The sequence below is a fragment of the Egretta garzetta genome, unplaced genomic scaffold (genome assembly GCF_000687185.1).
Source record: "Egretta garzetta isolate BGI_Z169 unplaced genomic scaffold, ASM68718v1 scaffold575, whole genome shotgun sequence".
Taxonomy (NCBI): domain Eukaryota; kingdom Metazoa; phylum Chordata; class Aves; order Pelecaniformes; family Ardeidae; genus Egretta; species Egretta garzetta.
Window position 1 is genome coordinate 952,663 of NW_009259790.1, and position 12,894 is coordinate 965,556.

The 12,894-nt window shown below is 37.5% G+C and overlaps 2 protein-coding genes across 3 annotated transcripts in view; both read right to left on the reverse strand.

The window, feature by feature from the left end:
• LOC104126974 (protein N-terminal asparagine amidohydrolase) overlaps window positions 1-6,536 on the reverse strand; it is a 13,860-nt gene extending 7,324 nt beyond the window's left edge. Inside the window, exons 1-6 of one of the 2 annotated variants that reach the window (XM_035895084.1) lie at window positions 6,264-6,536; window positions 5,496-5,680; window positions 4,632-4,740; window positions 4,052-4,204; window positions 3,060-3,147; window positions 2,179-2,360 (exon numbers count right to left, since the gene is read on the reverse strand). In XM_035895084.1, coding sequence (XP_035750977.1) covers window positions 2,202-2,360; window positions 3,060-3,147; window positions 4,052-4,204; window positions 4,632-4,740; window positions 5,496-5,680; window positions 6,264-6,310 — 741 coding nt within the window. In that variant the 5' untranslated portion in view covers window positions 6,311-6,536 and the 3' untranslated portion in view covers window positions 2,179-2,201. Of the gene's footprint in view, window positions 1-2,178; window positions 2,361-3,059; window positions 3,148-4,051; window positions 4,205-4,631; window positions 4,741-5,495; window positions 5,681-6,263 lie in introns of those variants that run through there. The other variant, XM_035895083.1, reaches the window with a different exon arrangement.
• A 3,571-nt stretch (window positions 6,537-10,107) lies between these two features.
• The window catches only part of LOC104126975 (RNA polymerase I-specific transcription initiation factor RRN3), a 4,818-nt gene continuing 2,031 nt past the window's right edge, over window positions 10,108-12,894 (reverse strand). Inside the window, exons 4-7 of the mRNA XM_035895081.1 lie at window positions 12,613-12,682; window positions 11,934-12,019; window positions 10,830-10,928; window positions 10,108-10,196 (exon numbers count right to left, since the gene is read on the reverse strand). Coding sequence (XP_035750974.1) covers window positions 10,877-10,928; window positions 11,934-12,019; window positions 12,613-12,682 — 208 coding nt within the window. The 3' untranslated portion in view covers window positions 10,108-10,196; window positions 10,830-10,876. The remainder of the gene's footprint in view (window positions 10,197-10,829; window positions 10,929-11,933; window positions 12,020-12,612; window positions 12,683-12,894) is intronic.

Here is a 12,894-nt window from a genome sequence, read left to right on the forward strand (position 1 = left end):
TGGCACCGGCGAACGACTTGAATGCGTTAACGTTGCATAAACCCCCTGCGACTGCGATATTTTCCTTACTGTAAGAAATCGTTCTGGAAATAGCAACGATAAAGTCTCAAAATTACAAATAAACCCATGCCACTATCGTCCCCGCAGCAGCCACAAAACTACATTTTCAGACAAGCCCAAAGACGACAGTTTTCCCTCAAAGACCAGGGATTTTTCCTCCAATTGTCCCTGGATGAACAGGAAGAAAAGCAATGGCTCTGCGGGAGCGAGGACAGCCAGGGCACCGGGAAGTGTTCACAGCCACCAGACCTGTACCCTAGCTCCACCTTTCCAATCCCATTTTCACAAAAGTAAACAGTTATGGCAGATCCTTTCCTCAAAAGATGGAGCGTATGTGTCAGGTAAGGCCAAACTTCCACCTCCCAACCAGCGTTCCTCTCAATACCATGAGGATTCACAGAACAAAGTCTCTTTAGCAAAATGCCAGCACCTGCCAGCTCACCCACCTGCAATTACACTCAGCAAACCAGGGCTATCACAGAAAAGATTACAGAAACACTGTGGAGTTCCTAACTGGATTTTTGTTTTAGGCAAGTCCCCTTTAGTAGATGTTAGCCATGCAACTTCAGTGTAGTCAGTTCAGTGTCTGCACATTTTAAATGTTACACCTCACGTCACTTACGTCTTTGTTTTTTTGCTTTTAATGACACGTGGAAGTTCCTGAATCCTGTACCTGGTATTACAACTTGGAAAGTTTTATACAGCCTCATTTTGTAAGAAATGACTGACTACATTGCTAAAGACACAACAGCAAAAGAACAAAAAAGGCAGCTTTCAAAGGATGTTTTCCTTGCTGTTGATGTGAGAAGGGTTCTCCCAAGGCAGGAGAGGATGCAGTGATTTCAGATGGAAATCTATGGTTTATTACTAAGGACCAACAGTAAAGAGGACTAAAATTAAAGCCCAGAACTCTCAATTTATCCAACAATGAACAGATCCACTGATGCATTTTGCAGTATCACCCCCAAAACTCATTTCTGCGGTCTGTCAGAACAAACATCCTAACTTTGAGAAGCCAGACTACACAGATCCTTCGTTACATAGAGATGTGTTTTTTCAAAAGTGTAAGAATTGCACTGTTTGCATCAATCTTTATTGGCTCTGAATAAAACGTGGTCTTGAAAGCCTCCAAGTTCAGCTTCTAAAGAAGGGCAATTACAGTTTAGTCCCAAATGCCTAACATTTTCAGCTAAATGTTACACAAATAACATTTCTTTTTTCCACTGTTAATATTCTTACTCAAATCTAAAAGCCAGCAATCATGAAAAGAAGACAAGGAACCTGTGCAGAGAAACTCTACACTGACACACATGGACAACTCAAGGACACCAGCGACACCATCACTTCCTTTCTACGAGGGAAGATTTTTTTTGTTTTCACATATAAACTTCAAAGTCTGCAAATAAATACTTTCTCAGAGGCGCTTCACAAGCATCCCAAAGAAAACTATCTACAAATCACACATTCAGCTACTCCATCATTTTCAACACTTCCAGCAGTCGTCACTTTCACAAGTCTGAACTTCCACAGCTGGGAAAGTTGTGTGTCGACTACATACTGAAGGAGCAATAATGCTTATCATCCACATACTCTTCCTGTTATCACGTGGCTTTACCAAATACTGTTCTACAGATAGGAAAAGCTTAAGAGATGTGTGCAAAAGAATCACTGTCAGACTCGATTCAAGGCTTCCCTATCGTGGGATCATGCCATTACTTTGAAACCAACTCAAAACCAGCCACCAGAGTACAGTCCAAATACTGACAATGGAATTCTGGTCCCCACACAAATCAGTAGGAAGAAAGACCAGAATTTCACCCCTGATATATAAAAGCTTGTAGAGAAACATTAATAACAAAAGTGTTAAGAGTCAGGAAAAACTATTAAAAAAATCCTTGTAAGTCATAAAACACATTTCAATGTGAAATTTTTAAAATATCACCCTATTTATTCTCTAGGCTTTTCTAGCAACATATGACTTTATCATAACATATTGGTAGAAATCTGATGACTAAGAAACAATAATTTTTCTTAAAGGTAGTTGCTAAAACATTAGCCAGTTTGGGAAGTTCAGCTAAAGTCTCTTTACAGAGCAAAAAATTGCACACAATTTTCAACCTTTTCACTTCTGATTGTCCATATCATTGAGGGTACGGCACATAACAGTCTGGAGGGGAGCCAATGCTGCTCAATGGGCTCCGGGTATTTGACTCATAAGAATTTGGCGCAATTCCAACCACACCATCATTTTGAGGGGTTTCTCCTTTCAAGAAGTCATCATCTTCATCTTCCGAAGTACCCTGCAGAAATTTAAACGGATCAGTGAGAGCAGAAAGATACTCCAGGTCTCTGTTAAGATTTGGCAGAAGTAATGAATGCTGAGACCAAAAAGGATATTTCTAAAATAAATTATGAAATGTTGCAACAATCAAATCTGCTAATCAAAATGCTATAGGGAGGTTTACAAAGTTAACAGTTAAGAAAAGCTACAACACCATAAAGTATTTTTACGTGCTATCACAGGAAGGAAAGGAATACACAAGAACTCAAACAAAAATCTGACACAGGATAGACATTCTGCAAGACAGTAAAGAGACTACATAGGAGCTTCAGAAGGACATCATTCTTGACTGGGGTTGTACTACAATTGCCATGACTAGTTGGAATGGTAAGGGAGTTAGATATACTCTCATTATGAAATATGGGAACTAAATCTTATCTACTAAGTGGATTTCCCAGTGACATCAGCATGTCTATATTCTGAGAGAGTTCACAAGCATTCATAGTGGTCCTGTGCTGCCAAACTAACTCCTCTGTGGAAGCGGGGAAAAGTGTTCTCAGAACAAGGATGGATCAATCCCTAAAGCTTCCTAATTTCAATCAGTTTCCCATAAATGTTCAAGTGTACTCATATCTACTAAAAAAAAGTGATCCTGCAACAGAAGCAGCTGACAGAGGTTTGGCAAAAGCTGAACTGCATTTTCATCAGAAAAGATTACCCTTTTAATGGGTTTTTTCAGATTCTCAAGGTCTTCAGCACTCAGCTCTTCCCAAAACTGATAAAAAGGATCAATAGTCTTCTTTGATCTGAAAGAGGAATGAAAACATAGTATGAGTTAATGTATTCAGTACAAGTCATATGTATTTCATTTTAATAATACAATATAAAATGCTTGACATTTTGATAGCCCTCTGCAGGGTTTTACAAACTATTAAATTAATCCCAATGTAATCCCCAATTAATCCCATGAAGAAACAATTGTTTTGCTGATAGGCATAAATTACAATTGTTTGTTTGAGAAGTTCCGATAGTCACGTCCCCTAACTCCTAGCTGGGTATTTTTAACAGCTACACTATGCTCGCAAATAAGCCTAATATTCTTCCAAATTTTTAGAAGATAATATTGAGTGGCTTCTTTTAATAATTTCTACTTCTTAGAAAGGTCTCCCTTCTGTAAAGATGGATTTTTTTTTTTTTTAAGAGAAAAGCCAGAATGTTGCCCTCTAACACTGAAAATAAAAAGTGATTAAAGCATCATAGTGCTAGACATTTTGAAAAGCTGCAAATAATCCACTATTCATTAAAAAAAGCAAGACATTTTAAATAAGCTGAAATCTCCAGTCAAGAACCAACACATTCAAAAAAAACCAACCCAAAACAAACTAATAAAAAATGACACACCACCATCACAGCTCCAACAAAATATGCATTAGACTAACATTTTGGTATTTTAGAGAATACTTAAAAGAAGGAAAGCAAAAAGCAAAGTCACCAAACACATTAACTAGACCTTCTAGGAAACTGGATCCTGTTCCTTCCTATATGTCACAGTGCGGGTAAATTTCAATTCAAACCTTTGACAATGCCCGGTTAAAATATGCAACATGAAAAGCACTAAAGATCAGGGAAGAAAGTGAACTGTAGAAACGCTGTCAGTTTCTTACAGTTTTTAGTTTGTTATTTTCTACAAGAGTTATTTTTAAACTATACCTTTTGAGTATGTAGGGATCAAAGGGGAAGAAACTGTCAAGTGGGTTAGTGCATGTCTGCACAAGGTCACCCCCAGTGCCACTCCGAACAACTGGTATAAACTGCCTATTGTTCCTCTCGATAATTGTATAGCAGAACACCAACTGGTATTTCCTTTGAAAAGGTAATAAAGAAAAGATAAGCATTTTTAGCATACAGAAAGCAAAAATTTCAGACGGTATTAAAATATGAAGTTATTTTTTAATAAACATCACTCCTATCTTCCATTTTCCGACTGATATTAGCAGTTTTGAAGATAGCCACAAGGTAAGGAGTCTATTACCTTCCTCTGCACTCTTATAAATTTTACTCCAAGTAGAATCACACTGGCTCCAACACAAAGCAGTCAGTTTTATAGTACTGTAGGATTTCATTGAAACTGAACCAGAAATAAACTGGCCTCACCTAGACTATGGGCAATGTTATAAGAGTTCTCTTGGATAATACTCAATGCTTTGACTAACAAAACCCATGTTCTAAATACTGTGCTGTTTTTAGATACACACTCATCAAGCTGAAACTGAAGTAAATTAGTAGGTACCTGGTAATGGCAGCAAACAAGTTCACAACAGAGGGTATACAAATCTTCAGAGGGTTTAGCTGACACATGACAATGCGCTCAAAATTTAAACTCTGCAGATATGACAGGCCTTCAAAATAAGAACAATTGACAAATATAGGTTATCTATTATATAAAGCTTAACTTAATTTCTAAGAATTTCCAGTCTGACCAGCCTGCATTCCACACACCACCACAGAAGCACATCCTAGGGTGCTCTCCCACAGTAGAGATCTAGCCCACAGCTTGTTCAGCAGAAAACCTACTCTAAATAATGGTAACCTGTCACAGCTGAGGGATGCTTCTCATACAAACACTACACTTACTTATTTTATAAAGCTTAACTTAATTTCTAAGAATTTCCAGTCTGACCAGCCTGCATTCCACACACCACCACAGAAGCACATCCTAGGGTGCTCTCCCACAGTAGAGATCTAGCCCACAGCTTGTTCAGCAGAAAACCTACTCTAAATAATGGTAACCTGTCACAGCTGAGGGATGCTTCTCATACAAACACTACACTTACACACACGTTACACGAACTGACAAGAGGCACAGGGTCATCAAGAAAGACTATTAATTGAAGCCCACACTAGTTTTATACAGCTGGAATTCAAACATGCTCAGTAAGTGGGGCCAGAAATCAGTGTTATCTGCATTGTTTTCAACAGTGGGGAAAACCAAGATTATTTAGCTTGGTAGCCTAACAGGTGTACGAGCCATCTTATTTTATTTAGAGCACAACATAAACTTGCCATCAGATACATGACTGAATTGACCGTTACAAAACATCAACAGTAAAACTCACAAATTAATCCCAGTACCGTTCAAACTTAATACACTCACCTTTCCTTAAGTTGCCATCCAAAAGCTGCTTATGACGGAAAATAAGCGTATAGAACACCGCCTGACATGTAGAATAAAATGGCCCATGGAGAGCTACATCACAGTAAGCATTAGCCCCTGTATCCTGATTATCAATGTATTTATGCATCCAGTTAACCAGAAGATCCAGACATGCTTTTACAGTACTATAATGAAGGAAAAAAAACAAGTGTAAAAATAGCACCTGCAATGGTGCAGAAAAGATGTTGAACAAATATTCAAGAATCTCAGTGGTTATAAAAACATCAGTAAGAAAATCTCTTTGTAAAAAAGGAGATTCTGTTATGAACTTTCTCCTTTATCTCAGCATCAAGTGAATCAGTGTATCAGCACTGAAAACCCCAATCAGTGAAAGCAAAAGATGCCAGAAGAGATGAATCCATGAACACACGCTGCATGTGAAATGTACAGTAAACAGTTAGAATCCCGGGCTACAGGTAGTAGAGGGATGCCTCCCATGTCCAAGCATTAATTCCAGTATCGAATTAAGTTCAACATTAAAGTCACTGCACCCACCCTGAATGGCATAAACAATGTGTACATACAAAGAAGACATTCTCACTCATCTGCCAAAGTATTTTAATCCGTCTGTATCAAAATACTTGAACTCTTGACTTCCCTGTCTCAGAGTCTACATAAAATGCCTAACATAGGGCACTGAAAATATCTGCTTCTGAATATCAGATATACTGGGCATCCATGACTCCACCTGAAGTCAACATAAACTACCCATGCTCAGTATTTCTTGGTAAGTGAAGCCTTAAACAGCAAGTCATGAATCCCAGCAATCATTAGTCTGCATCCTGTAAATGCAAAACTTTCCTGGAAACTTCAAGACAAGACTGAAACAGTATTGTAAAAAGGACAAACAAGACTATTGATACAGGCTTACTGGCAAAGCAGTGGGAATAGAAGACCAACACTGTGTGTGCATTCTGTGAATTCTGTACTTAACCTCAGCCGTCATCATAAATTGTTTGGTTCTGCTCATATATCAAAACAACTTACACAACCGGAATAAATTTAGCTCTTGCCAAGAAGCTGCCAATGTAACTCCCAGCAGTCTGCCTGATCACTGAAGGATTGTTCGGATCATTCAGTTTTTTCCAAAGATGGTCTAAAAATGCCTCAGCCAACCCCTGGAAACAAGATATATACAGATCATGAGTTGTTATGATGAATACACTGTTTAAGTAATAAGTTTCCTAATACTCAATTCCCACAATTTCCATAACCAAACCATAAAAAAAAAGAATCTAGCTATAACTGTAGTAAATAACTATTCCTACACATAATAGAAAAGCATTCTTTTCTGTGTCTTTTTTTATACTTAGTTCTAAAAAGTAAATGGAACCAGAAGTCTAGGAAAACCTGAGGAAGAGATACACGAGAAGTGTTTAAAAACAAAAGCTGTAAGAAGGTAAACATGAAGTGACTGTTCACTGTCTCTTGTAGCAGAAGAGGTCAGGGACATCCAATGAAAATAGCAAGAAGCCAAATTTAGAGAAACAAAAGTGATTCTTCACCTTAAATGGTTATATTGTGGAACTTTTTGCCACAGAAATTTGTAATGCCAAAAATTCACATCAGTACAAAAAGCATATCATGATATATTTTCTCCCTGAATTTGTCCATCATGGGCTGTTACCATGAAAGAACATCACTTTGGCTCAGGAAGTTACTGGACTGCTGCTGGAGGCTGAAAGGGTGTCGCGGTTTAACCCTAGCCAGCAACTGAGCACCACATAGCCACTCACTCACTCTCCCCCCTGACACAGTGGGATGGGGGAAGAGAATCAGGGAGAAAAAAGTAAAACCTGTGGGTTGAAATAAAGACAGTTGAATAGGTCAGCAAAGGAAGATAAAATAATAATAATAATAGTAATGATAAAAGAATATACAAAACAAGTGATGCACAATGCAACCCACTGACCAATGCTCAGCCTGTTTCCGAGCAGCGATCGCTGCCCCCCTGGCCAGCTCCCCCCAGATTATACACTGAGCACGACATCATATGGTTTGGAATAGCCCTTGGGCCAGTTGGGGTCAGCTGTCCTGGCTGTGCCCCCTCCCGGCTTCTTGTGCCCCTGGCAGAGCATGGGATGCTGAAAAGTCCTTGACCAGTGCAAGCACAACTTAGCAACAACTAAACCGTCAGTGTGTTATCAACATTCTTCTCATGCTAAATCCAAAACACAGCACTACACCAGCTACTAGGAAGAAAATTAACTCTATCCCAGCTGAAACCAGGACAAAGGGTATTCTAGCAAAGCATCATAATGTGCTTGCCCCGTTCTGATATTCCTTCCAACACATCCACTATTCACCACCATCAGAGATAGGGCATTAGCTTAGCTGGATCTTGAGCTGCTCTTACGCAAAAAGTACGTATGTTCTTGGTTTTATATGGTAAGAGAAAGAACAATAGTTTGCTTGAGAGAGATGGGAAAATGAGGGGGGGGGAAACAAACATCAGACACAAATTTCAAATTGAAGAGCTAACACAGACGGTATCTTAAGACAGTTTTGGGATGCTGAAGAAACTTGCTGGAGCATTGCGTCTCAGGTTCAACAGTCCAACTGATTCTTGTAAGAGGTCTGCTAACCAAGTTCCTTCGCACTAGCTTAGAATCTGTCTGTTTGCAGTTTATGAACAACATGGGACGAGTAACCACATAAAGAAAAGCTTGAACAAAGGAGTAACAGAGAAGGAAAAGAAAGCCAAGAAACTAATGAATCCTGATGAATCTTCAGACTAGAATTACAGCAGAAGACAACTATTTTTTACAAAAAAAGCCAAAACAAGGACGCAGAAATGACAGAAGACACTGCATTTTAAAAACAGCTTCTACTCACCAATTTAAAGCTACAGATGTAAAACATGAAATACTGTACATGACATGAAGCATGGGTTGGTAAAATGAGCTTGTCAAAAACAGAAACCAGATCCCGATACAAATCCTTTGTGTTGTTGATATCAAGCTTGCCTACACAACAAAAAAAGAAAAACAGAAAATAATGAGACATTTCAGGGTTTTTTACTGCCCTTGTGCTGCAAAAGTGGCATTTATATCTTTCTAAACCAGAAAGAAATATGTAAAGAAACACTATCAAGCTGACTTCCAGACTTAGCTGACACCTAAAAAGTATTTACAGCAAGACCTTCCAGGCCTTCAGTTCTACTGCTTTTTACATTGGTGTATATGAAGAGCATCTGTGCACGCACATGCACACATGTATAGAATGGTAGATATGCAAACTTTGCAATAATGTGTTCATTCACAAGAGACAGAAGAAAACATTAAGAAATAAGTTACCTGACTTATGTGAAGAAGATACAGCAAAATGGTTTCTAAATATTCTCTTTTAAATATGTAACTCTAAGGAATTCAAACCTTAATAAATGCCAGTGCAAGACATTTCTTTCATTTTTTTCCTATAATGCAAAGCCCTGCTGTAGCAATTCCAATCGAGTACCGTGGCTGGTTGTTTTAGTCCACCTCCAGTACTTGCGATGTGAAAGGAATCCATAATTCTAATACTCAAAGCAATACAGCAGAGCAAATGATAAAACACTGTGATTAATCAGGAAGTATTTCTAATCCCCCAAATTTTGTAGTACAATGAAAAAAACAACTCTATTTACCCTTATACCCTGTAATGTCACAGTTTGGATAGAGTGTCATATTTATATAATCAAAGTGTCTCCAACCAAAGACTAGACCTTTATAGTCATAAATGTACCTTTGCATCCTCTGTCAGTAACAGTGGGCAGAGGCAGGAATGTGGCCTACAGCCTGCTGATGGCAGAATTTTGCCGCTAAAGGGTGAGGGCTCTCTCTTGCAGCAGCAGAAAGCAAGAACTCTTATGTTTTTCTTACTTGTTTGCAAAACAACAAATTTTGTTATGGTTCAAGTGTTCTTACCATCCACGTGGCAAATATCTTTAATATAGGAAAACAGGATCGTCATCAAAATATCAAGGCGCTCTGCAAGTGGATGGGCCATTCTCTCACTACTGGAAGAGACAACTTTGTTTCCTTTTCTTTCTTCATCTTCCTCCTAGCAGATAAAGTGGCAGTCATACAGCTTTTATGTACACATCATAAAGACAGCAATTACATGAAAAACATTAAATTTCTCTTTCAGTGATATGCTAGTTTCACCTTTTTTTTTTGAAAAAGCAGTATCTAATTACACAGCATAGTGTAAGCAATTTTTTGTAAACTAAGCCAACTACCATGAATTCTTTAATTAGCTTTATGTATACTTGCTTGTGTTTTTACATAATGAAATTGATTCACTGCATGTATGCTGGGTATTCACACAAATAAAGTCAACACCTGGAGAACACATTAATCATTTGTCAGCTGTTCAGGTTTCAAGAGCTGTGTGCACTGCAGTAACAACAAAGCAATAATGTGTTCCTGCACTGTCTCAGTTTGCAGTGCAGTTAACGACAAAGCAATAATGTATTTCTACACGTAGTTCAGAGCAACCTCAAAAGTGAAAATTTTCCTAAAAAAACCCCAAGCAAAACACTTTTAGTAGAACAAGATAGCCAACCATGTCAAAAAGTCCCTCCTCTGTAGATTTTTCCTCACTATCAGAGTTATTAGCAGTTTCTTCAGCGTCTTCAATATCTTGCTGTGGAGTACTAACCTACAGTTGCAAAAAAGAAATTAAGTTTTATATGACCATGGCAATAATATTAACCCCTTTTTTATTACTTATATAAGAAATGACAACACAAGTACTTTCTAGAGTAGATTTTGTCCTTGACTAAATAAACATTTTACAAGGGAATGGTATGTATGCAATACACAAACACACACTCCAAACTTCCTGAAGCTTTGCCTCCAGAATATAAGCTTTCCCCAGACTGTTACATGCTGAGGTTCTCCAAAATAAAAAGCCTTTATCATTTACAATGCTACTCCTCCTGTCTTTTTTAAGACTGCAAATCCTTTTACTTCAAAGCGATGATAAAACAAATTGACTGCACAAAGAGAAGCACATTCTCTGCACATCAGCACTCATTGCCATGAAACAGTTACTTTGATTCTGGGCTGGAGATTCCGGGCAGGGTGTAACAGTACACATTACACAGCTACCCTCAGGTGTGGAACGTCTTAAGACTGGGAATGGAGTAAATTTCGTTGGTTTTATACTCCTCATCATGAGCACTACTGCAGCATATTTTTTTGTTGTGCTTGACACTGAAGCACGTTTAATTCCTTACTCTGTGTATTTCGGCACGAAGCTTCCTTAAAAGATGACACAGAACAAACTTACATCCAGCTTTAACAGCTTTTCAATAATAAGCTCCAGAATTTGAAGCCTCAGAGTTGGAAGGTACACCGTAACTCGTAGTAGGTTATGAACATAACACTCCTGTAACACAAAATTTATTGATATCTGTAATAACGTTAACAGAAAGTCTCATTTCTGCCAAGGATTTTTAGAAAACAAGTTTCTTAATTTGGTACCTAATGAACCAGAAATAGGTTTAAACAGGCTGTATTCAATCTAGAATAAGTTAATGTATAAACCAAACATCAACTTTCAATTGTTAAGCTGTGTTATCATTAACTTCTGAATCTACTATTTCCATGCAAATTTTTCCAACTATTTCTAGACTCAACAAGCATAAATATGCTTTAAGAGAAGTTATTCATTTACGTAAGAGTTTATATCTAAACTTTCTCTGGGAAAATTAAAACAACAACCATAAACCATATTCCTCACTACATCTAGAACTAGATCCAGTAGAACTGTTTAAAGTAAAACTAAATACATCTGTATCTCAGGTTATTATAATACACTGACAACAATTCTAAATTCCAGAGGTAATTCTCCTCAGAGTCATTCTGACTATAATTCAAACAGGTTAACAGACAAGTGTGCATGTGCCCACCAATGTATACATACACATGTATGTACAAAAGACAACGTTGCAACTTTCACAAAGCAAAACTGTCAAGTCTATATATAGAACTAGCTAAAGTGCCACACTTAAGTACACCACAACCTCTTTGTGAATATGCATTATAACACAACCTTTAATTACATGAGCACATATGATTTTTCCACAGGCCATCTGGCTCATACAGTACATAAAATGGATAGAGCTAGTTTAATGAGAATGTATAAATTGGAAATATTTAAAAAACAATGCATGGACCATATTTCTATGACACTTCATTCAAACCCTACCCTGAAAACAGAGTTATGAATTTCTTCATGACTTGCTCCTCACTGAGCTGCTAAATAAATAAAAATTCTTCTTTTAACACCATGTAAGAGCTATTATCCCCCTCATTTTACAGATAGGGAACTGATGCCCAAAGTTATCTGGATTAGAATAAATAAATAAATAAATAAACTGGCAAGGCATACAAAGAACTTCGGGGGTTCTTCAGCAGTTCGTAAGTTCGAAACACAGCTCCAATTGAACTTGGCTGGTGGAGCAGGACTCTGCCTTTCTGTAAAATAAAGTGCCAACATATCAAGTTGGAACAAGTAAATACACAGATCACACAAGAACTGGAACCTGTCAAAATTTTCCAGCTTGTTTTTCACCACACATGAGCGCTGTACCAAAGACGTAATAAAAAAACTTAACACCCTACACTACTGGCAACTTGGATTTCACCTGTAACGTCCATTGCTTTCTGTCTGCTTATCAAATCCCCTGCTCTTCTGATAAATACTTCCCAGTTTTGACAACAAATGAGACAGGTATCCTACCGTCTCCTTACTATACAACACTGAGATTCATTGTCAGAAAGGTCCATCTTGTGCATTGATTAAGAAAGCAATCCTGTGGAAAAGATATGCAGTTATGTCATTAAAGACTAGCATAATGCTTATGCACAAGGAATTTAAGTATGCTTGGACAACCTTGTACTAAATACACACCCATATATACAAATATATAAAAAAATAAAAATAATGAGAATCTTAAAACAATACACTCAAAAATCTGCATTCAATGCCACCAAATCAGTTGCCATACTATAAAGTATATTTACACATTTAAGGTGAACAAATAAACAAAAATGTTCATAGCTCTTACCAGAGTCCTTTCTGATTTATTAATGAAAGGAAAGTTTTCCACAAGTATCGGCATGAGAAATTGTGGTGTCCTACAATTTAAAAAGAAACAAACAAAAAGTTATAGGCTATTACAAAAGCAAATATTGAAGCTCCAGCACTCTCAAGACAGACTGGAATAAGCTTATTTCACAGTAACTTTATTTTAAGGTAAGTTAATTGTATAAAATCTGTTTTTGCAATGATCACAGAACAGATAATAACAGAAAAAAAGTGGCGAACTTTCACTGCAGACTTGTTAGAA